This window comes from Rhipicephalus microplus, chromosome X (assembly GCF_043290135.1).
Source record: "Rhipicephalus microplus isolate Deutch F79 chromosome X, USDA_Rmic, whole genome shotgun sequence".
Lineage (NCBI taxonomy): Eukaryota > Metazoa > Arthropoda > Arachnida > Ixodida > Ixodidae > Rhipicephalus > Rhipicephalus microplus.
Genome location: NC_134710.1, coordinates 307,022,310 through 307,048,387, shown reverse-complemented (window position 1 = coordinate 307,048,387; position 26,078 = coordinate 307,022,310). Strand labels below are relative to the sequence as shown.

The 26,078-nt window shown below is 43.1% G+C and overlaps 1 protein-coding gene across 4 annotated transcripts in view; it reads left to right on the top strand.

Moving 5' to 3' along the window:
• The window catches only part of LOC119162132 (exonuclease mut-7 homolog), a 151,489-nt gene that overhangs the window by 16,502 nt on the left and 108,909 nt on the right, over positions 1-26,078 (top strand). For all 4 annotated transcript variants that reach the window (XM_075879474.1, XM_075879472.1, XM_075879471.1 and 1 more), the window contains exons 4-9: positions 12,014-12,067; positions 12,129-12,268; positions 12,342-12,439; positions 12,562-12,635; positions 12,716-12,754; positions 18,931-19,094. In XM_075879474.1, the coding sequence (XP_075735589.1) occupies positions 12,014-12,067; positions 12,129-12,268; positions 12,342-12,439; positions 12,562-12,635; positions 12,716-12,754; positions 18,931-19,094 (569 nt within the window). The remainder of the gene's footprint in view (positions 1-12,013; positions 12,068-12,128; positions 12,269-12,341; positions 12,440-12,561; positions 12,636-12,715; positions 12,755-18,930; positions 19,095-26,078) is intronic.

The window sequence follows — 26,078 nt, the reverse complement described above, 5'->3', positions numbered from 1 at the left end:
GTACCGAAGCCATGTAACGAAGGCCGATCGAGAGCAGTGTGCTCGAAGCTTCGGAAGTATTCGCGAGACCAGCGCACACACACTGTCTTCTCCAGTCTGTGCTGTTTTCATTGCCACAACTGCTGTGGATGAAACTGCAGTCATTCGATACGAATATGTATAGCGACGACGTTACTAAGAAAACTCCGAAAGTGTGCGCATGGCCAACACTCAACTACACTCAAACCTCTTGATAACGAAGTTGAAGGGGAGCCATAATTTTGTTATATCTATTAGAATAGTTTGTGGCAATGCATGTTCAGATGGGCGCACACCTATAAGCATGCAAAGAAGGAAACCGCCTCGTGGCCCGATGTACCGCAACGCGACCTCGCGTGCCTCGGAAAATAAACAGAGTCGAATCTCATTTATTCGAACTCGCGCTGAGGTCCCCGTCAAAGCTATGTGTATTCCAATTGGCGAAAACGCCCTGTAATTTGAATGCGCAAGTACTTGCGACGGTTAATTAGAACATACTGCGCTCCGAAAATGCTCTCAGCGCCATGCCAGATTTCGCGGTGGCACCTCTCAACGTGCTAAGAAGTAAAGGAAGAAAAGGAAAGAAAAGACTGTGGCGGATTGTTTGCTCTCTCTCAAATGCCGATCTGCGACGTGCCTGTGCCACGCTTCTCCTTGTTTCACTTCCGCACGTAGAGACCCTTCTCCTTTCAAGGCCGCATGCGGAGAGAGAGGGAAAAAAAGGTGTCGCGGAGAGTCCTCTTTTCTCTGTGCAGACAGTGGTGCTGGTAGTGGTTAGAAGAGGAAAAAAAGGCACCTAATTTCTGCAACCCAGTAGGGAGCACAGCGCAGTGTCTCATGCAGAGGGTAGCAGCAACGTAGCAGCGAAGCTAGCAGCAGAGACGCAGTCGTTATCGTCTTGAGAGGGAAATCGCTTTGCACTGTGGCGGCGCTTCTCAGTCATGTGACCCGCTGAGAGCTTCCTCAATCCTCTCCACTGTCTGTGTGAGGAGGACGGCTCTCCCGGCTGCGCGGGGCGTAGCTGTAAGGTCTGCGCAAGAGTTTTAAAAGAGCCGTGCCGAACGACCATCAAACTCCGCAGAAAATGATATACTTAACACACTACAGTCAGTTCTTTTTTGATAGACTATTTGATAGTCTAACTTAGTTCGTTATACCCATTTACTAATCAGTTTTACTTCGTTGTGAGGTTTGAAATGCATGGTTCTCAATGGAGATTTCAAAGGGAATTTTATTCACTTCAATATATTAATTATTTTGTTATATCCTGTTATGTTATAACGAGGTTTGAGTGTATTCAAAGCAACGGTGCTTTCCCCAAACTCTGTGGACAAAACCGCGGCAGTTGCGATCATACATAGTATAAAACGACTTAGTTTTGAAGGCACGTGGATTGAGAACAAGACTACTATTTTTTGCAACCGTCACGCACAAAACCACGGTGGCGGCAATGCAATAGCAATCTACGAGCTCCGAGGGCACATGGCTGACGCACAAGTAGATTAAAGGCAGTAAAGATGCAAAAAAGGCTATGAGTGTTGTGGCATTCTTGTCCAAAAAATCTAGTAGCGAGCAAAGCCAAAGCTTTGACTTGCGCTTTCACGGCAGCCAGCTGTGCAGTCTCGTCCGTTCACGTGTGAAGGCATATGCGAGTTGTTTGGACAGAAATAGATTTTTTTGCTAGTTGTTTCGATGACGCAAAATTTCAGGAGCATTTGTGCTCCCCCTTTGAAGCTCTCAGATCAGTAGGAAACACTACCCTCGTGTGTTCGCCCACTACAAGCCATTATTATTTATTTATAGAATACTGCGGATAAAAATCCAAGCAGGGTGAGCATACATGAAACACACTAAACAGAATGAAACAAGGTTGCAAAGCGTTTTTTACACAATTTCTTTGCATATAAGACAGAGGGGTTATGACTTTTAAAAAAAAGTTGCAATTGAACTACACTGTAAGGTGATGATACAATTTCAAGGAAGTCATGGAAGAATAGTATTTACACAAATGATCAAGGGCATTGAGGAAATGCTTCGGTTAGTTTATTCTAATCATCTATTGTTTGTGGGAAGAAGGAGTACCGAAAAGTATCAGTCCTTGAGAAGATTGGCGTTAGAGAATGAGGATAGTGGTGCCAAGTGGGTCTGCTTAACAAAGGGGATACGTATGGTGCGGTGTCTAAGGATAGCCTGTGGTTTACTATGTCTGAAAGAAACTGTAGTTGACTTTTTTTTTCTTTGAATTCCTAGTAGTTCTATACCATTTGCCGTTAGTAACGCAGTGGGGGAGTCGGTTGACATAAATTTACTATATATGAATCGTACTGCATTTCTTTAAATTCTTTCTAAGTTTCGAACATTAATTTTTGTGTGGGGATCCCGAACTATGGAGGCGTACTCAAGTTTAGGCCTAATTAAGGAACAGTAGGAGAGGAGTTTAACACTAGGCGGAGCAGTCTTGAGCTTGTGGCGGAGAAGGCATAATTTATGGAAAGCGGCAGAGCAGATGTTATGTGCAAATTCCAGGATAAGGTACTTGTTAACGTTAAGCCTAAGTATTTATAGTAAAGGTGCTTCAGCTAAATTGTATGTGTAGTCTAATGGGGCTTTTTTGCTCGTTATAGGGAGATACACACATTTGTTTGCATTAAGAAGTATTCCCCATTGTTCACACCATTTTGATACATTGCCTAAGTTAGTATTAAGGTCACATTGGTCACTAATGCAGGTTACATCTCTAAACAAAACACAATCGTCAGCAAATAGACGAATTTGTACCGGTGTGCTAATTACATCGACAATGTCATTAATGTAGACCAGAAACAGAAGGGGGCCTAGTACGCTCCCCTGCGGAATGCCAGAAGTCACCGGAAGGCAGCCCGATTGTTTTTCTCCTACCTGAACATATTGGTTGCGAATGAGTAGATAAGCTGAGATCGAGGAGATAAATAATTCTGGCATGCCAACTAGCCGAAGCTTTATAATTAGTTTATCGTGTGGAACAGTGTCGAATGCTTTACTGTAGGCTAAGAATATTACATTAATTTGGCTGTTAGCATCAAGACAAGCTGCAAAGGTATGAACGATAGTAACCAATTGTGTTGTTGTAAAAAATCCTTTTCGAAACCCATGTTGATGATTTGTTAAAACTGAACGTTCTTCTAAGAACTCATTTAATTTATGAGCTATTATGTGTTCTATAAGCTTACAGCATGATGTTAAGGAGATTGGTCGATAATTTTGTAGTACTAGACGGTCACCTTTCTTGAATATAGGAACAATTCGTGCCGACTTCCACTCATCTGGCAATTCCACTGACAACAGAGAGACGCGAAAAATTATGACTAAGTATTTTGCAACAGACTCTGCAAAGCGACGCAGAAATATGTTGGGGATATTGTCGGTACCGCAAGAAGTCTGTCTTTGAGTTCAACAACATAGCAACGACACCAGAATAAGAAATAAGGTTTACATTTGCAGCATTGTTCTTATTTATGACAGATGGGGAAGCACTAGGAGTTGAAAATACACCATGAAAATACTTATTGAGGTGTTGAGCAATGGCAGCCTGATCAGATACCATTGACAAACACCTATGATATGGGTTTCTTTTTTTCGCTAATATAGTTCCAGAACTTCTTTGGATCATTCTTTATGAAGTTTGCGAGTGACGTATTGAAGTAGTATTCCTTCGAGGTGTGTACGGCATGTGCAAGCTTATCTAGAGCGTCGGCTATATCTTTGGGGTCAGCATGCTTTTTCTTTAATCTTTCAACTTTACACTTGAGATGAATGATGCTTCTCGTCATCTAGGGAGTATGTTTATGCACCTTTTTACGTTTAGACGGTATAAATTTTTTGATACAGTAGAAGCATATGCGTTTAAATTGGTCCCACAATCTACAAACATCGGTAGCTACAATCTACAAACATCGGTAGCTACAAAATCTATCAGACAGGTTTCTAGGTGCTCGATAATGCAAGCATTATTGGCACGTGTATAGTCTTTCACACAATGAAAGGACGAGTTGGCAGTTTCCGAAAGCAGTACCATAGGGATAGAAACTGACACAAGGTAGTGATCAGACAGCTCTTGATCAATTACTACGGTATGTGTACTGAAATCACAGGGATTAAATACCAGATCTAAGATAGACTTAGCAGTACCCTGATAATGCGTTGGTTCATGAACCAATTGTACCAAATTATGTGCGAGCATGATGTCAAACACTGCATTTGCATTGCTGATATTGGCTGTAAAGGTTTCAAAACGTTCCCACTCTACTCCGGGGAGATTGAAATCGCCAATCAAAAAAACTTTGTTGCCATGGTATTTAGACATGTGTTCCTTTAGTTTTAATAGGTGTTCAAGAGTTGAGTCCGGCAGTCAATATAATGCACATACGATGAATGAGTGGCCCCACAAAGTTACTTTAATACAGATACATTCAAGTTCCGGTACATCATCCAACAAGACAGCATTAAATTTTTGTTGGATCAGGACGGCCACACCACCTCCCCTTGATTGCCTGTCTTTACGAAAAGCCGTATAGGAAGGTGGAAAAATGTCGCCATCATTCAACTACCTGTTCATGTAACCACGTTTCAGTTATAACAGTAATGTGAGGATCGTACTGCAGTAATAGGATTTCGAGGGGCTCGGTTTTATTCATAACACTGCGGGCATTCAAATTAAGTAGATGAAGTTGCTTGTGCGCATGCACATTACATCGGGTTTTAGACTGTTGGGGTGCGGTGTTCTTGTAGCCGGTAATTTTTTCCAGCCTATTTTGCACCTAATTCCAAAAATACATATCCTTATCGATCTTTAGTTTATCGTGTATCAGGTTGATTCTTTTCCCTTGTTCTATCTTGGCCTTTGCGCTGTGCCAGAGCAGACAGCGTTTTTTTAGCGTTGATTTTGAGTAATCGTTCTTAACAAAGATATCTGAGCCCTTCAGTTTGCTTGCGTTTTTCATTATCTCTTTCTTTTCTGTAAAGTCTAGCAGATACACTATTACAGGCCGCTTTCCTACGTGCTTACCCAGTCGATGGATACGCCTCATTATGAGACCACCACAACAATGTTTGTGCTTGCAATTAGGACCCCCACCCCCTCTTGTTTTTTGTGATGTTTTCTATTTCCTTCTTGTGCCAAAAATGGGGGGAAATAATTCAACGCATTGATTTGACTCATGTCAGCAAAACATGATTATGCTTGTCGCTGAAGGCAAATTCATCACAGTTACAAATAAAAAAAGTTCGTAGCCCCCCACGCCCTTCCTCGCTCTGGGGTTATACCCATTTTTATGTTGCCAGGTCGGCAGGTATGGCAGGCGATCACCTGCCCAGCCCGCTTCTGTTTATGCTCGCGGTGCTGTGTTCTCACACTATCTTGCACCTTGCCACCGTGCGTGCATGCCTTGCAGTTAAACATTCAGAGTGTGCATAAGTCACTGTTTTTCCTGTCTCCCTGTATTGAAACCTGAATTTTCTCGCCACATTTTAGGCTTCAATTCACTGTAAGAAAACTGTACTACGTGTGGACACACATATATGCCACTTTTAAGATAAAAAATTGAATTTAAAGTTGGCTCTCCTCCTGTTTTAATCACTCTTCTCATTCTTGTGATGTTCACACTACAAAATTTCGTTGCTAAACCACTGTTCTCTTCTTTTTTTTTGCATGAGGTACCTACAGATGCGAAACTTTGTGTACGATAATCAAAAGTTACCATGAGAACGAACTAGCAGATAAATTAGCTGCTAGTTCAAAAGAAATACCTGCCATGAATGGGTTTACTTGCCACAAAGACAGTGACTGCCCTGATTAGCCGAGACATACGGTGACATATTATACTGCCTCATGCACTAATGGAATATCTGCAGATAATGTTATCAGACATTGGCGTAGCCAAGGTGAAGAACGTAGATTAGAAGGCTTCTGCCCCAGTCGAGAAATTCCTAGATATTCATGTGTGCTTATATATACAGATACATGTAAAAAGCACACATGTAGATTATGTACATAGACTGGCTATAAGGCACACACACATAAAAGAATGCTGGGTATGCTGTAGAGCTATGTGCTGCCGCCGCCACCTGTTTTTGCCTACACTATTCGTGCTGCCTCCGAAGTTCGAACAGAGGCCACACCGCCGACGCTCAATAACTGCGGCGTAGCACTGTTTGTCTTATTTTGACCCGAGCGCGGTATCTGCGCATGAAATACATAAATTCACCTTTCTACAACTTTAAGATGTTTCATAGCGGCGTTTCTAGCGTCTTCACTTTTCTCTTGTGTTCGTGTTTGCATGCCCTGTCTATATAAGGAGTCCAAAACAGTTTTTGATGATAAACAATTGAGTGTTATTCTCTTCTGTCGTTTTTTGTTTTTTTGGCGCTCTTTGTGATGCCAGATTAGAGATTCACGTGACATGATTAGGGCACATACTCTTCAATGGACCATATACGAGAAATATCAATTGTAAATTGCTTTCTGTCCTGCTTTGCCATGTGCCCTCATTCTTCCTCTCGTCTCGCATGATTATTGCACGCTATAAACTTGTGGTTTCACTGGATTTTGTGAGTATCCAATTGCACAAGTGGAAATAACAGAGTGCAAACCACAAGCTCGAAATCCTGATAGGCTCAACGCTTAGCGCTCGCATTGCTCACGTGCTTCATGAAGACATAAATGACGAAGAGATTAAGAGTAAGCCTTGACCAAGACCAGTCCACTGGTTGAAACAATTGGAAAATAAAATCAATACAATTGCCATCTTCTCTTCCCACATTTATATAATATGGGTCACACCATATAAAGTGTACCCGGTCAATTTTCTACCATCTTGGATCGTGCTGAAAAAAAATCGTGCAGGCATATGTGAATGTGGGAAGTTGTTATTGAGGAGTAATAATTCTCGAAAAAAGTTTTTTCTTACCTAGAGGGCACTTCAAACTTTGGGCACCGAAGTGAAACTGTGTCACGCTAAATGATTTATGTAATAATACTGGTTGTAGTAATTACTACAGAACATTTTTTTCCACAAATCTCAAGGCACTACCCTTTCATGACTATGATAGTTTATTCATTTTTCTTTTTCTTCTAATTTCCTTTTTTGCTTTGGCCGAAAATTGTAATATGTTGCATGTTTACAGTTTCTTATATGAACAGATTTTTTTGCCAGTAAAATATTTACATTTCCTGCTTCATATATTTTTATATTTTTACAATGTAGTGGTCCAAGTCAAAATACGGCTCTTATATTGTTGCATAGGGCAGTTAGTCAGTTACATAAGGAGAAAATTTCAAGAGTACTTTTAATTTTAAGGGAGAAAAAAAAAAATTTTCCAACTGAACAACCACAAGGTTGCTTCATCTTCATTGCATAGCACGTCAACGCGAGGCTGCAGCGGGGGTTTTCGGGCAGCGAATAATGCTTGTCATACAACTTTTGTCACTTATTTTAGTAATAGGGCTGTATATAACGGCAAAATAGGGCAGTAGTGGTTTCCTTGTGGAACAGTATTTCCCCCTCCCCTTGGACTACCAAAGGGCAGGGAAATATTTAATTTATTAATTATTACCATCTTGTGATAACTGGTTACCTTCAACATACCGCAACTATTATTGGTAGAGAATGTTTAGTTTGAATTTTGGCTGTAGTAAATTAACATTGTTTGATAGTTTATTTTTTCTTTGCATTTTGTCTTGAGAACTTGTCTGTTTTCACTCTGCTGATCTTTGCTAAGCTTTTAAGGGGACAGAGTAAGCGAAAATATTGAAAAGAATCATTTTTTTTCTTTTAGCATTATTGGAAATTTGCAGCCTTTTTTTGTCTTGGTAGGATTCATTTTTTTTTTAATCTAAAAATAACAGATTTCAGAACTTGAGCGGCAGGCTGCCTTGTTCCTGTTCTACGCAGCAAGGGATTCCTTGCAGTTCAAGCATCATAGCCATATGGAGATATTAGGTTGCTAGCTGGAGCACATATAGAAGGAACATTCGGAAAAGAATGAGCCCAGAACTGCGAAAACGAAAGAAAGCAGGGGCATCAAGCTCTCTTTTGGAAAATTTGTCTGGTTTGGGACGTCTTAGTAGTGCCATTATTGGCAAGCACCAAAACTATTATCGTTGGGCCATTAAAAGAAATAGAGCCAGCTTGAAGGACATACGCAAAGCTGTCCGGTCCACATATTTTCACATGGCATCAAAGGCTACCAATCAATCCCATGGCCTTTAATTTTCAATTGCTTGAAGGACACCGAATCTTGGTGTTAATTGATCAAAGCCCAGTCGAATGGCGAACTATTCATTTATAAAGAATGCCTTCAAGCATCTGTTATTGAGGCTGTTAAGCAAAATTATCTGGAAGTAGCTCATCCGGGAAGTAGCTAAATTGCTCCATGGGAAAACTCAAACCATAATGAGTTGTTAAATTGTGGTGTGGGAGTGAGTTCCAAAAACAAAGAAAAAAAAAAAACATGGTTACTTGGGCACCAAACATTGCAAATACTGTATTTACTCGCATAATAGGCGCACTTTCTTTTCAGAAAATCTGGCTCGAATTTAGGGGTGCGCCAATCAGGCGGGTAAAATTCTCAAAATTTTTTTCGACTTGGTTCTCGCCCTTTAAATCTGCACATTTCTCAAGTAAAAGGCGACTTTATCATTTGCCAATTAATTCAGCATAAAACAAACATACATATGTACCTATTAATGAACAAGCGAGAGCCGTCCACTGCACACTCACACGTAAAATTTATTTATACACAAAAGTCCGACGTGTTCCTTCTTTTCTCTATTCGGAGTCAAGAGTCGGAGAGCACACATTCTTTCTCGCAGAGCGGGGATTCGTTTTTGGTGTCCGAATCATCCTCACCCCACATGTCATCCTCACTCGCATCCAGTGCACTCGAGATACTTGTCTTCTTGAAGCTTTTCCCGACGACTTCGTCGGAGATCGCCTGCCACGCTTCCACGATCCAAGTGCACAGCGTTTCCACAGGCAGCCTCTTAATCTTACCACATGGAGTTAGCTGATGTTGTCCTCCAGCCATCCAGGTGGTGTACAGCCTTCGAACATTGTTCATTGTTCTTGAAAGGCTTATTTAAGAACACATCCAAAGGCTGCAGTATCGATGTGGGGCCGCCTGGAATCACTGCAACATCTGTGCGCAGCTCCTTTAGCTCCTTTAGTCTTTCTGCTGTCGGAGATTTACAACGAAACGGTGGAAGTCGACCAGTTTGTCCACATATGCTGCGGGCAAGCGCTGGCAAGGTGGTCTGCCTTCGCTGTGCGAGGCCATGGTGCCGCATAAAACGAGTTGTCCATCCGCAGCTGGCTTTGAACTCTTTTTCCTTCGATGCGCTGTGCTCGGGCTATTCTGCATGTCTCAATCTACAATATTCAATGACACCGCGCAGCTGTCTTGTCATGGCTCTCGTATTTGCCGGACCAGTTGCTCTTCAACCTTCGGATACCTGCCTGTCTTGGCACCGCGGAAAGCCCGTCGTGTCTTCTTCGTCGCCTTAAGTTTTTCTTCTTGATCCCTCCAGTACTGAATGCTGGTTTCTCCAACACCGTAATGCATGCTTGCAGCCCTGTTGCCGTGCTCCAGTGCATACAGCACTGCCTCCAGTTTCCAGCCATGTAGATTGAGTACTTCTCCATGGTGGAACCAAAGTTGAATGCACGACCACAACATACGTACACTGCTTGAAAAATGGCGTTTATTTCTTTTTCTCTGATGGTGGAGATGGCGATCGAGCCCCCGGCCTTGTACACGTGACCTCCAAGGAGCAGGGTAACTTGGGGGGTATCAGGTTAGGTTGTTTCACTTTGAATTTTTTTATTTGCTTGTTGATTTGCCTTTTTTTCTTCAGGGTACGGGGACCGCATTCCAACTGTACTGCTGGGGGGTAGAATTGTTTCTGATACGGCCAAGATCGGGGTGCACCTATTATGCACAAAATTAAAAAAAATTGAATTTTATGCAACCAAACTAGGGGTGCATCTATTATGCGAGTGCTCCAATTATGCAAGTAAATATTATGCACTCTTTCAGCTGTGCTCACTTTAATGATGACAATATAGCCCATGTGAATGTGCTGAACTCTTTTGGAATTTCGCCAGGGCATTTAAGTGCACGGCCTATGCACTTTTGACCTGCGTCTACAGTACTTAGCCAGTACTTTACTGACAGGGTTGCATAGCAGGGGACAAAGGAGGCTCGCCAGGCAAAACGTTTTGACACAAAAAGGAAAAAAAAATATTGGTGATGAGTATTTGGCTGGTGCTTATTAAACGGGTCCGTCAATTGGCTGTTAATCTCGTGCTTTTCATTTAATGCAGATTTTCAACTTAAAATGCGAATATCTCAAAACATACTTTCCTTGTACTTATGTTCTTTTTTCTCAGCAACAGAAGTAACAAGAACCATAGATTTTGGCCAGTGTTTAGATAACCTATTAGAGAATATGCTGGAGCAGAATTGTTGTTGTGTGAGAAACTGCTCTTCTGTGACACATATAATAGCTATTATGAAGTGATAATTAAATCTGAAGTAAAAAATTTACAAAAAAAGAGCATTACAATTTTCAGTGCTAAATGTGATTCAGTAAGATAAGGAACAGCTCACGATCACAATGATAGTAAACTACCTAATTAGTATAGCTTATATAGTTATGGAGAAAGAGGTTCATAAACTTTGCCTAAAAAACATGGCAGGTATGGGGCTTACCCTGTTCCCTTAAGTGCAAAAGATACTGACAGTCACGTACTCAAATCTCTTTCAAGCGATTGGCACAGCGACTGTCTGTGATGGAGTATCTTAGTTTCAGGAGTTGGTGCAACCTTGGGGAAAGTCGGGAAAGCACAGTGGGTCTAGGCAAACAAAAGGAGCGTGGGCGATGTGCCAGGCATCTTAATGTAGAGGAGACGGTGGTACAATGTGTATTGCTTGTATTTTGTTTCTTCGGCACAGGCTCGCCCAATAAAAAGTTTTGTGTTTAGTTGTTGGCTTGCCACAGTGGTCTAGTGGCTGAGGTACGCGGCTGCTGACCCACAGGTTGTGCGTTTGAATCATGGATCTGGCAGCTGCATTTTTGATAGATGTGGAAATGCTGTAGGCTCGTGTGCTCAAATTTGGGTCGAAATTTCCAGATCCCTCCACTACGGTGTCTGTCATAATAATATGGTGGTTTGGGGATGTTAAACTTTATATATCAATCATATCAGTGCTTTAATTATTTGAGTACCATCATCATAACTGTTACAACCACTTGACATCTGGTAGAGGTGCTGTGATACGATCAGTGGTAAGGTGGGTCTGTATTTTACGTGTGGAAATGAAATGAAGGTTCTAGCTTTATTGTTGGTGGCCGCGATAATTCTAAAATAAGCTGTACTGTTCTCATTATACGCTCAAGCTTTTTCAGAACAATCTACAATATTCGTGAAGGTTCCTAAACACTCTGGCATGGTATGCAGGAGGCAGTGGTTACATTTGTAACTCGTTCACATCCTTGGAATTTTGACGACTGTTTTGCATTGTGTTGTCACACGGCATGAGTACTTTGTGCTCAGGCTGTGTGATGATGCGATGACAGTGCCCTTTATTTGCAACGCTACTGAAATTGGATCAAGTCGGTATTGGTGCCGGATGGAGCTCATTTTTGAAGGGCACCGTGTTGGTTTGGAACATTTGTCAGCTCACTTTTTGAATTGGGTAAAGCCAGTTTTTTTTTTTTTTTGTGTGCGAGCCTCAAGTCGCACTGAAACTTTCTCAAGGAGGTTTTGTTACCATTGAATGATGACGGATAGAATGTTGGGCACTCACCATAGTTTCCTTTTTGTGGAGTACATAATGTTTTCACATTCACCTCAGGTAATTCAGAAAAAATGGTGGTGCAAAACTGTGTTACCCCTTGAGTTTAATGAGACCTTGTTTTAAGCACTTGTTATAAGTTGGCGAAATGCCTTTGTTTCAGGCAAGCACTGTTGTCGCTAGCCTGAAACTGCACGGAAACTTCACCCTTGAAGACGTAAGTACTGTATACATATTTGGTTGTTTGTTTTCTACTGAACCTGTTTTTCACTGTATAGATACCAATTCCCCTTTTTCTCATGGACAAAATGGCCTTGCTTGAGAGCTACCTGGAAGGCCAACCCAAGCTTCAGAAGGAATTATTGATATTCCTGGACAATTTATACCATGATGGGAATCTGGCTGATGGTGTAATAAGGTAGGTCACATTTCACCTGCTCTCATTACTTGCATTGTATTGGTCTTGGCCTGAAACAGTTTTTTTTTTTCAGCAACTTGAATGGGAAGATGATCAGCAGGGATAGGAACCATCCTAAGACATTGGAAAAAATCATATCAAGGCTGCTCAAGCAGTATGGTCTGCCTGGTGGTAAGTACGGACTAGGTCTTTTTTTTTTTTTTTTTTTACTACCGTTGTGCTTTTTTGCTCTCTCTGGCTGTGAGAAATTGTGTAAGTGATGTGTTGTTTATGGCTTCTTCTTACCTTCACAGAAACTTGTCCTCATGTTCATTACAAGAGAAGTAAGAATGCACTGAGATACTTGTTTTTTAAGAAATACATCGAGGTGAGCCTGTTGGATCATTCCAGCACATCAGTGCCTTCCGTGTCTGTTCAGTGGGCTAAGCATTAGTCTTATGGTTCCAGGATGACTACTCAGAACCAGGTTGGCGGGAGATGGTTTGTGTAAGTGTACAGTTCACTGCTCCTGTGAGTGATGATGCGACATTTTGTTAAATATAGATTCTGTTGAACATCGAAGGATAGTGGTTGGTTAGTAGCCAGGTACCCTGCGCATAATTTAGCAACCCTAATGATTCCCTGTTGCCCAAAATTGTAGCAGTCGACAGTTTCTATCTAATTTAGCTTGCTTGTACTCATTTTAAGTGTTTTGGCCAACTAGATCATTGCTGTAGCTTGTGGTGTCTCGACTGCTCTAGGAATGAAAGAACTGTGTACCCGAGCTTCGGCCTATGTAGCAAGCCAGCTAGAATTGAACAATAGAGCATGCTGATTGAACCCATAAAGTCAGTGACATTGTACTCGCCATTTCAAAATATTGGCTAACGATTGCCTTTGGTAGAATCTCGCACCTACATTTTTTAATTCATAATTCATTGCTAGCGGGGAGGCTATTCAGGAAACAAGGTGCCCATGGTTCATTCACACGGAGGTGGACTGTGTGGGAGTAATCATGATCCTGTTTCACCTGAGCAGCCATGCCATCCGATGGCCCTATATTTCTCATTATTCTGCAAGGATGCTGACCTAGGCATGGTGGTGCCTTCAGGGGAAGCCAGATTCTCATTGAAATCGAGTTTTTTGGGGAAGAAAAATATGAAGGTGACCTTATTTTAAAGCCAGGTGGTCCCATTTTGTCACATTTTTCACGAAATGGTGGGTGCGATTCCAAGGAACTTTGAACTTGGCTCAACAGAGTGCCAGGCTGGAATTGTTCTTTTGCGGTTTTTACCTGTAGGGGCCCTGTAACAGCAGTAATATGCTTAACATGGCAGTGGTGGATGCTTGACCATTCTATCAAGGTAGCGGTAAACAAAGTGTGCCCAGGCTAAAAAAATGGTTATGCATCTGCTGCTTGACCATTGCTGATCAAGCAAAGCAAAAAAAAACAACCCTAGTAATCAATATCTTCCTTCTGCAACGTTACGGAAAAGCCGTTGATCAAATCTACACAAACAAAAAGCGACTTTTAAAGTCGGGGCCCATCCATGTCACTAAATCCCACATTGTCCGTTTCCTCTTGAAGGGCCACTCACCAGGTTTGACAGTTTTAAGCTGATGAGTGCGATGCATCGGGTGCTCACGATCACATCTGCCGAAATTCGCAACATTAGGCGCCGTGAAAATTGATAAAATTTCAAGATGAGCGCTGCTCTCTCTTCCTTTCGCGGGCGTGCGCCCAGAGAATGAGAGCAGGACGTACACATAGGAATTGCCATACGCAAGTCTCTACCTTTTCACTTGGGAGGTCAAGAGAGCATGCTAACAATGTGAAAAATGCATGTGTGTCAAGATGTCGCTCGGCTCGTTTTGTTTGAGTCAGCGGAATGAACAATCTGTGTGGCACAAGAACATGACCTTCATTGCACACTCGCATAATCATAAATAATTACACACAGAAGAATAAAGCTACCGATAGTGTTCCAAACCACAATAATGTGCACGTCCTATTCTAGTTCTAGCACGGCCAGGACCTACGTGCATCACTAATGTATCCTCGCCCGCGTGTCAACTACCGGCTCAACTCGACTTCCAGTAACGGCCGTTTGCGTTTGCGCTTACACGCTACCGTCCCTCACCCTGTCTGTCAATACTGGCATGGTCGTTTGTACTGGCGTCCCCATTGGTGTAAAATACGGCGCTCCAAGGTAAGGAACACGGGCGTCGTTTCCAGGTGTTGAACTGGTGCCGATACGTACTCCAGGCACGTCCCACGTCCTTCTGGCCCGTGAACCATTGATGTGGCAGACGGGTGTCTGCGAACCCAGGCTCGCAGACAGGTTGGCGGCGTGATGCGGACCTGTTCCGCCTACTCGCTACACAATCACCAGGTGGACGACAGGAGCCACGAAGACCGCAGCTCGCCGAGGTGAAAACTCGGGCGACTCGACGCGTTGCAGTCCTCTGGCTGCATTGAACATCCGCTGTCTTTTGTCTGTGTGTCGTGCATATATATATATATATATATATATATATATATATATATATATATATATATATATATATATATATATATATATATATATATATATATATATATATATATATATATATATATATATATATATTTTCGGCCATTTTTCTTGTCGTCCCTGGCAACAGCCTCCGCTTTTCGAGTTTTTGCTGTGCAAAAACGTTTCGATGACAAGACCGCACTGCACATCACCAAGTCTACACCACACGTCACACACGCTTCAGTGGACATCACCAGCACTTAATTGCAGCAAAGTGCACCATACTTTGATGTCTATGTAGTGTCATAAACCATGAATTTCACAGAAGCAGTGAATGATCACACTTAACTATACCAACTGAAATTCCATCTATAACACATTTGAAAAAAAAAAAAAAAAAGAAACTGCTTGAATATTGAAAAGCTGTAGAAATCCATTCTCCAAAATCGACCGGTCATTCGACTTTAGGCTTATGTTACAGCGTCCGAAGCCAAGTGATATTAAGTTGTCCCTCGCTGACAGAGCCGATGCACCAAGGACGCACTGACGCCTGTTTGGTTCGACGAGTCTCTAAAACCCCCCTTGAGACCAACCAGACGTTCAATGGAGTTCGCGCAGCAAGGGCTCCATCCAAACATTAATCATTGCCGTCCTGCGCTTTTAGACAGACGCTTTGATCAATGCCTTTGCCTTTATGCGTGAGAGCATTTTTCTTTGCCTGACCATAATTAAACAAATGCATATATTTAGACGAAGAGCCCTCAACAACCATAGCTGCCACAGGAAACCTATCGGGCTCTTGACTGCTCTAACAGCAATCCTATTCCTATTGCCATCTATTACCCTTCTCTGTTTGAGAACCCAGCTCTAGTGCCAAGCATTGTTCCACTATCTCCAGTTCTGGAGCTTCTGAAAGGCAGTTACTGAGCAACTTCCTTCCACTTTTTTCTTTCCACCTTGTTTCTGAACACGTGAAAGTGTTCTTCAAAATTTCTTCATTCAAAAATTTTTTCGTTCAAAATTTTCTTCGTTCCACAAGTGTTGTCTCGAGTTAAGCTCGCGAGGAATGTCACCTTGCTGCTGCGCATGAAGCTGCCCGATGGGGTCGATGGCCAAGCACTGGGACAGCATGAATGAGGCAGGGTGGGCGTGTCAAGTGGTGTGAGCTTTCCTTCCTCCACCCTATCTGTGGTAGGGTTAGCCTAAAGCCCCTCCATGCGTTTTTCACCCGCTAGGTAGACACGGTGAAGGGGCTTTAGGCTAGCCGTGAGGTTGGTCATGAACCGAAAAAGGTGCACAAACATCATGGCGACACATTCGCTTCTGCTCGTCGGAGGACAGGTGTAAAGGGAGAGGAAAAGGAGTTGGCGCTACTTATACCTCTGTCACACGGCCACCACCAAACTCTGTTAAACTCCGTTAATGTAAATCTCCACAGGGAGTTCGAAGTAGATGTAGTTGTGGCAGTGTCACACAGCAATGACAAGATTGTAATAGTTCTCGCGAGGAGGCTCTGCCGGCACTGTTGATTTTCGCAGAAGTGTCCTAATTCCATCTCTAGTTGCTTTTTTTTAGGGGGAATCTTCGTTATGCAGTTGAAAAAAAACACATCATTAAGTAGGTCTGAATCAAAGATAGCAATAAATCTTATTTTAAATGAAAATGCATTCGCTAAATGTAGAGATGCTGGCAGCGACACTGGCCACCTTGTGCCCAACGCTATGTTTGTTTACGATTGCGCCGTGCTCGACGACTAGTTGTTTTTTTAGCCCTTAAATTACCCTTGAATTAGATTGGGTCGCATCACCACTGCAGCCGTCAAAACAGGGGACGATGATGCAGTGCTGTCAGTCATTCCTCCCACAAGCAAACGTAAGCACGGCGACAACAGCCGCACGCACGGACGAAATATTTTTAAGTGGCAGCGCCCGACAAGCGAGGCACGGTGTGGAGGGCATCGGTGTAGAGAGTAGCTGCACTCTGTTGGGCGTATATATATATAAACACATGTAATGAATGAGTACTGTAACAAAAAAATGTTTAATATTGCCAAGATGTATTATTGTTCTCACTGTGGCAACTTAATGCTCAAAACATTCTTCTGACCTGCATATACTGGGGACGAGAGTACTTCGTTCCGCTGCAAAGGGAGATCATCGAACGTTTAACTTCGTTTGCGTTAAGGGTGGCCGTGTGACACGGGCCGCATCTCCCTTGTCATAAGGTCGAGGAAGTTTAACGGTGTTTGTGGGCGCCCGTGTGACAGGGGTATTAATCTAGCTGGTGGAAAACACATGGAGGGGCTTTACTAACGCCGTGACAAGATTCCAGATTATAAGACTGGAACCTGGTCTTGCAAAGAGTGCTTGTGGAACGCACATATGCGTCTGGGTTCCACTCCTTGTTATCCCACTAAATAGCTTTATTTTTTGCCAGCTTAAAACGCTGCTGTGACCTCTAATTTTCTAGTTGTATAAGGTTTTTTTCGAGCCTTTCTAGCATCAAAATGCTCAAGATGTTGCCGTGCTTCTTTTGTTTGAGTCAGTAAAATGAATGCATGTGTAGCACAAGAACACAATCTTTATTGCACACACGCACATACACAAATAATTACACACAGAAGAATAAAACTACCGATAAACAGTTTCTCAAAACATCATTCACAGGTACAATTCTGATTCTAGCGCGGCCAGGACCTACGTGCGTCTCTAATGTATCCTCGCCTGCATGCCAACTTCCGGCTCAACTCGACTCCCAGTGTCGGCCGCTTGCGGCGAGCCTTGGTTGCATTTACACACTACCGTCCCCCACCCTGTCTGTCGGTACTGGCATGTGATCGGTACTGGCATGGTGGTTAGTACTGGCGTTCCCACTGGTGTAAAATACGGCGCTCCGAGGTGAGGAACACTGGCGTTGTACCCTGATGTTGGACTTGTGCTGGCTGGTACTCCAGGCATGTCTCGCGTTCTTCTGGCCCATGCGCCGTTGACGTGACAGACGGGTGTCTGCGAGCCTTTGCTCGCAGGTGGGTCGATGGCGTTACGCTGACTGCCCCGGCCACTCGCTACATCACCTGCCAGCTGGACGACCAGAGCCACAAAGACTGCAGCTCGCCGAGGCGAAAACTCTGGCGGCTCGCAACGCGTTGCAGTCCTGGGGCAGGACCCAGGCTGCCTAGAACATTCGCCATCTTCTCCGTTGTCCTCGGCGACCTTCTTTCTCTGCACGTGCCCACCTTGCAATCTCTTGTCCGTGTGCTCTTCATCTTTCTTCTTTTTCAGCCATTTTCATTGTCATGCTTGACAATGTGAAAGAAGATACATAGCATGATTTCTAGCTAGCCATTGTGTAGTGTCAAGATTGCTCGCCTGAGCTGGAACAAAATGCATGTGATGCGAGAAATAGGGTAATCTGAGTGCATCTCCACTCTCTGGAATCGTTGCGTTAGTGCTGCCTTCATTAGTTTTCATTAAAGAGCTTGTGATTGTTGCATGTGCTGAGGATGATGTACTGTACTGAATAGCGCGTATATATGTGCTAATTCCAAATAAACGTTGTAAGATGAGCGCTCATCTTAGTCATCTTCTTACCTTCTTCAGTCTTCAGCCTTCTTACCGAAAACAGCCGCCGATTGGAACCACCTTCCCTCTTCCGTTGTATCAATAACAGACCCTTTGTTATTCAAGACTGCAATTTCTCAGCAATGCTTGTAACTATACGCAGTTTTCATTATCTATCTTTGTCTTGTATGTGCTTGAATTCTTATACATTTTTAGTTGACTTATGTTGCCTTCCTGATTTGCGCATCTGATACTTGTTTCTTTATTTTGTCTTTTTTTCTTGTGTGTTATATATCTTGTACCCACCCCCTCTGTAATGCCCTACGGGCCCTGAGGGTATTCTAATAAATAAATAAATAAATCTTGTTTAGTTGGTTTTTTTGCGCTGCAGTATTTAAAAAAAAAGTACCGAATATTCCAACCTAATTAGGCTGTGTTTTATGCTCGGAAAGTACTGCAAGGCCCTTTAGCTGTATGTGTATGCAGGCTGCTGTTTATTTGAAAGGTCTGCTATAGGATGTTTTTGAAATCGTGCACCCAAGTGTATCCAATTGCCTTTTTCTTAAAATAAGATTCCAACAAGGTGTTTCATTTCTTTTTTTTGCAGGAAGTTGTTGGCACTAATTCCAGTTTGCAGCGTGACCTCCTGAATGAATTGCTGTGGGTGAACGACTATGAAAGTGCACTCAACTTTGCTGTAAAGCTTTGTGTACCTGACCGTCAATGGCCACGAGCTATACGATCCTTCATGGGGCAGTGTGGACCGGAGAAGTTAGTGGCTTGGAATCCATTCCTTCTTGTTGTTGGCATGCAGAGGTGCAACAGCTGCGCCAATTGCGCCCAATTGATACTATTCCCCATTGTTGCGCTGAGCTGCACCAAAACCATGAAATTTGCTGAAATTGTGCCGCGCTCCACCGAAATGCTCAAGCAGCCTCAAAATTTCCTCAGCTGCGCTAATGTCGGCGAAAAATAGACACCATATTAGCCACCTGCACTTTGCGTCTCAAACCAAGCGGGCAGACCGTAACCCTGAATCATGGTGTAAGTTATATACTCGTTAGGTGAGGACACTCGCGAGACGTGATAGACTAATATAGTATAAGATTAAGAAGCAATGCCACGCCTTCATTGATCGGCTTACCACTGCGGCTGGGTGACAGAACTTAAAGCCAAAGAAAAATGTGTTGTTGTAACCATGAATGCTTCGCGAGAAATGTGCATTTTTGATTTGGCAAACGTGGTTATGGCATGCTAGGAAAGTATGCCATATTTTCCATGCACGAACAAGACTGACCGGCTGCTAACGCAATCATTGCAAGCTACCACATTGGTTGCCATAACAACACATAAACAATTTTTCTGGCTTCAAGTTGCATTCACCCGGGAATAGATACCCAGCACCGTCGCTGGGCCAACGAGCGCGCGCTGTTGTTACTTTATCTGGTTGAATGCACCTTGCGAGTGAGTCGATGATGTACCCTAAACCTAACCCCACTGTGAGAGGAAAAAAAAAGTGGAGGCGGGTGTAGTGGTTCAACAATTGCTTGGCCTTGTTCTAACCCGTGCAGATTGCTGCCTAAGCTACCTTTGCCACAGTACACTGTCGTTCCGCGGACACACTGGTGTTCTGCGGAAAGGTGTAATATTATTTGGGAGGGGCTGTTAGCGCTAGTTATGGGACAGCATATTTTGTGCAATTACTCATGCATGTATGCACTGCATAATTTTGAGTACTAGTATGATCGCTGACGTTTATAAAAGTTACTGGCACTCATTTGGAGCAGCGGATGACATTTTTGCTGCTCTAGAAAAAAAAAGTTCATGTGCACCGATTTTTTTTTGCCACCCCTATTGGGTTTTAGGAATCTCCCAAATTTTAAGGCCACCAGCTTGCCAGAGCCACATATGAATTTGCAGAATCTGTCATTGAATTCGATAGGCATTGCAAATGCTACTGTGAACTTCATTGGTGGCTCAGTGGGGTAATTCAGAGTACCACTTTTTATTGAAAAAGCAGTGCTCATGTTCACTCTGCACAATTTAGGTGGTTTGAATGTCTTGTGCATACATTTTCATTTTAAATATAGAACTATTTTTAATACTGCTTCAAATTTGGTCTTTCATGATAAAAAGTTTTTTTCTCTTGTTACCTGTATCAAATTCAGATTTTAGTGCTCTAAAAATTGCTCCAAATTCTATCTTGGCACCTGGCAAAAAACAATGCACACCCCTGGGTGTGCATTGTTTTTTAATGTATTTTCTCTTATCAAATTTTTTATTGGCACACTATCATAAATGAATTGGTCAACCGATCCTTGGCAGCGTGTGTATACAGTTGACTGAGGTATTTTGGAATACAAGAACCATGTAATGTGAGAGTAAATTGAATGCAAAGGTGCAAGCTGTATACAGTATACTCGTGAAACAAAACCTGCAGTATCCGGCAAAATATGTTCCATTTCACAAGAGTTCCTTTATTGAGAGGTGAACATTGGAGTAGCAATTAAGTATGAAAGCAATAATATTGGAGACAACTGCTCCATTTAAGCAGCAGTTTCGTCTAATGAATTTTTCTTGACTGGGAGTCTATTGTGATAGAGATAGTGTCGCTCTGTTATGCTCAATAGTGTGGGTTCGATTGATGGCCTTAGTGGCTGCATTTCAATGGGGTTAAAATGCAGGAACACAGGTGTACTTTCTGTAATGGAAATGTCTTAAGTACCTGTTCTAGCGAAACCTCGTTAATACATACCTGCCAGGGAATGCGGCATTACAAAGTACAAATTCGCATCTTTTGATGTGCGCCGTCGTCACCAGCAAATACAAGTACAGTGGCACAGCAAATATTGCCTAATGTGTCTTTCACAAAGTTATTTCTTTCTTTTTGCCAAAGTTCAGACAATATTCTGGCCCTCTTGCACAACAGTTCGATAGAATGTGGTGGCGATGTCTAGGACAATTTTGAAGCTATACAGCGCGGTCCGGGATATGCAGTGAGTGATACAGTGGCATACCTGCCAATTCTTCCGATTTTTTCGTAAAGTTTACAAATTTTGACTGTGCGTTCGGTTTTATGTATCGTGCCTGAAATTTTAGGAAAAATATGTTATTTCCAATAAAAAAATTATAAAAGTAGTGTGGACTTCGCGATTGGCTACGGCGCATTGCTGTAGATAGTCGCGGAGGTCACAAAAACGGCATTGTGCTAAATTATGCCACCAGGAGAGAACAATATGTATTGGCGTTATCATCATCCGATTGTGGGAGAGTAGATATAATTGGCTGTTCGCGATACATGCATACCGGAATCTGCGTACTTTCCAAAAAGTGTCAGTTTAAAAAAAATTTTTAACGTGATGCAGTTCTCAGACAGCCCATGGTCTACTGGCTAGTTGCGCGCAGTGTTTTGCCTACTCTGCACATACTGTGACTGGTGTGTCGCTTACTGTCAGATACGTCCACTTCAACTCAGAATGCACATATGTGGCGAGTAGCCTGTTGGGCTAACACAGCGATGACAAGCTTTTTGCAAGGGATGCACTCACTGTGATGCTCCAGTGGTCCTAACAGCAGATGTAGACGTGTTTGAGCCCTCCCCTGATAGTAGCGTGCAGTATGGGGCAACAGTGCCAGCAAATATACAGCGATGTTTCTTGGTGTTCGCGACCCACAACGTTCAACTTCGCACTAGCAAGCTGCTTTCGTTACTGCCAACGCGTTGTGTGTGTGATAGTGCAATCCTGCACGCGCCTTTGTTCTTTCCCGATGATTACGCACAAAGGCGCCGCTGCAGTCGTGAGGAGTCGGAATAGGGGATGTTCATAATGCTTAGTGCTGTGGCAACAGTGGGCATGTCCACAATATTCTCTTGCGTGTTGTTGCGCAATCGTCTGCTAGTGTCTTCATAAGGATAGCCCACAGAGAAGCTGAGCTACTCTCGTTGGCGATCGTACCTTAAAAGTACGGCTTTTTCTTTCGTCATCCAGCGCCGTACGGTCATTAAACTTGATTGTGTTGCTACAAATCGACAAGAACGCAATATCAGAGTTCTGTGTGCTTCAGAACTCATCCGGACAGCAGCTGCGCAAGGCCCATCGCTTCTCAAAGCCAAGCATCAGTTCTCTAGTGGCGTCTGTTTCTGATCTGAGGTAGGCGTTCAAGAAGTGTCCCTCAGATGACCTTGCGCAGCAATACAGCTCCATTGTATTCCCTCCTACGATTATAATGCACTTCTGATATCGAAATTGTTTTTTTTATGCTTCACTTGCGCAATGTGTTGCTGCATTCCTCGACTTATTGGTATGTCTACACCCCTTCGCAATAGCATGTGTCATAATTCTTCAAAATAAACAAGGAATGGACGTGTTCATGAGGGGGTGTGCTGCAAACCGAACAAAAATAGTGACAGCAAGTTTCAGCTGTATAGACCTATTTATTCCATGTTTGTGAACAGCTGTAGGCGCTGTCTACATACTGCGGAGCCCTTGTAGTGACGTCGCGGCATGTTAGCTCCGCCCAGCCACGCCAGCCCAAGCTCACTACCGCCCTCTATGATCACACGACAGCTGGCACAGCAGGTGCAAAAACTGCCTCTGGGTACCACGAGTCCGGGCGCCTCCCGCTTGTATACAAGTGGTGGCTTATCAGGCTTATCTGTCTTATCAGGCTGCAACAGAGAAAATTGCAGTGGTTACAGGGGTTGGAAAGGGGACTCTGAAATGAACATACGAGCGATGTCGATGGGGAGCTCTAGCTTCGAGAATCTAATCGAAATGTCTAGTATCTTCATGATGCAAATGCGACTCATTCGTGAAATGTTGTTAATGTTGCAGCAGTCTAGGTTGCATGTGTACGTTTTTGTCGAGTGATGCTAGAACAACTGACCCAGTTTAGCGATTTAAGAGGCTTTTAGTACGATATGCAAATGTGCAGAGTAAAAATTTACATAGTTACGAACCGTTACATTAAGTGCTCGCTTATTACAAGTGTGCCGACCAAGTTACTTATACCAACCAAAATGGTGATCTCCATAACACTTTCATATGGGATGCCCTTTCGATAATGCTTCAACTGCATGCTGTGAATAGTGTGGTTATGTATGTGTCAAGTCTGCGGCTACCTTTGTACATTTGAAACGAGACCAGGAAATGCGTACAGCCTGTAAACAGACTTGGCAAACAGACTTGGCAAACAGACTTGGCAAACAGACTTGGCTGTTTTTCTGCGAGTTTCAACAGACGTGAAAATGTCGGGAAAAGCACCTAAGACATCAGCAGCAATGTTGACTATGAAAACCGTGAAGAAGTTCTCGCATATGACAATCCTATGATAACGTGCTTTGAGACAAAAGTGCACTGTCGTTCTTTGTGAAAGGGAACACATGAGCACGTGGCCTGCACTCTGCAAGGGCAGTCTAAGCACCATCAACTGTCTGAAGGAAGCGAGTTCACTTTTGGCCGCACGGCCCGTTATCAGACCGGAGTGGGATCATTATCTAGCAGCACTTGTCCAACGGCCATGACTCGTTCTTTTGTTTTCATATAATTGATTGATTGATTAACTTGTGGGGTTTAACATCCCAAAACCAATATATGATTGAGAGACGCCGTAGTGGAGGGCTCGGGAAATTTTGACCACCTGGGGTTATTTAACGTGCGCCCAAATCTGAGCACACGGGCCTACAACATTTCCGCCTCCATCGGAAATGCAGCCGCCGCAGCCGGGATTCGATCCCGCGACCTGCGGGTCAGCAGCCGAGTACCTTAGCCGCTAGACCACCGCGGCGGGGCTTGTTTTCATATAGATAACGCCAAAAGCCAACATGCTGCTGGTTGATAGCGCTATAGACAATGGCAGCAGAGTGCAGGCCATGTACTCGCGTGTTCTCTTTCATGAAAAACAACGTACATGCTATACCCCCACACCAGGTTTATTCCAAAAAATGAGTTGTGACACATTACAATGACACACTTGACCGAGCTAATCGTTTTGCTAAGTACCTTCAAAACAAACAGAACCGGCATGAAAGACATTCTCCATCATGTTTTGTAGGTGTGGCTAATTTCTTAAGACTGTCTTCGTAAACGGAAAACTGGAAAATAAAATTCCAACTTTCCAATGTCCTTCCACCAAATCACCGTGACAGTTGGTCAGTTTTTTCTTCTTTGCACGACGACAAACAGCATACGCACCAGCGAAAACGCAGCAGCAACTGCTGTAGGCGCAGCGGCTTTTGCCTGCCACGTCAAACCAAACCACCAAATGCCTGTTGACAGTGCCACTACATTTAGACGACGTATATCCGGTGAAATTCGTCAATACCAAGAAAGAGTCCCATGTAACACTGTTTTATTACAGACTGGTTGTTTGTAATGTCATTTAGTCATAACCCGTCGCGTGGATTTAGCGTTGTCGTTCTGATTTTTTTTAACACTATGTGTGTGTGTGTTCATTGACTTATCCTATGTTGTAGGCCCGTGTGCTCAGATTTGGGTGCACGTTAAAGAACACCAGGTGGTCGAAATTTCCGGAGCCCTCCACTACGTCTCTCATAATCATATGGTGGTTTTGGGATGGTAAACCCCATATATCAATCAATTCATTGACTTATCCTTCTAAAATATGCTCCTTGCTTTTGCATGTCCTGGAGGCGTGCATTGTTGTGCATTGCATGCTACTGCAAACAGCATACAAACATATAAGTGTCTGCTATCAACAGAAAAATGAGTACGACAATATACAAAACAAAAAGCTCCATCTATAGTATGATCAGAGAACATCTATGGCCTCGTAAATGAGCGCTCCTTGTTCGCAGCGCGTGCTGACCGAAGAAAGCAGAAGAAAAACATCCAAGCGAAGCGTATCAGGTGAAGGGCAGAAGAGGCGTGCGAGGCGTGTGGAATATGTTTTTCAGCCCACAGAAGGTGGCCATAGACTGCTTTGCGAAGCTTGCCAAGAAATGGATGTGTGAATTTCGCTATCGGGTCTCATGTGGTGGCAGAAATTTACCACAAACACACGCAGTAGCATCTGTGACGCTGCTGATTTATGTGCCAATAATTGAGTCCTTGCTTTCATCTATCTGCAACACCGACAAGCTATGTTAAACAACCATGCTCTCTTGTGTGGGTGCAATGTCGGTATCTGTTTTACAACGCGCATATATCTTACTACATTGTTCTGTAAGTGTAGCCATGTTGCAGTCAAGCAATTATATTCCACGGAGAAATAAGAAATGAGGTTGTAGAGCACTTCTGCACGTGCTGGTTACTTTCAAAGGTGGCGATCTTGTTGACGAAGCAAGTGTGACTGGTATGTTTTTTTTTGTTCAAGTAACTGACAAATTCTATTGAAATTAGTCTACTTGTTTTCGGCATTGTCAAGGCTGTGATATGAGAATGGTTTCGTTTTCGTGCCCAACAGGACACGGTGGATCGAGCTTACGTGATTTGCAGATGGCGCTATGCATTTTAAATACTCCCTATTAATTGACCAATCTCTGCACTTCTTGAAAGGATACAAAAACCGGCTGCAGCACATTGCGGCGTTGGAAGTTCAGCAGTGCAATGAACAAAAAATGTTATCCCTGTGCGTCGGTAGGCATAGAACAAACCACTATGGCTTAAGCGACCAGTGAATGCAGTTGTCTCTATGGGAATCGATTTGGGATTCAACAACGTTTTAACAGTTAGTATGTTTAATGTGGGTACATATTAACGAGGTCTGACTAATAGAATGCCAAAAGATTGAAAC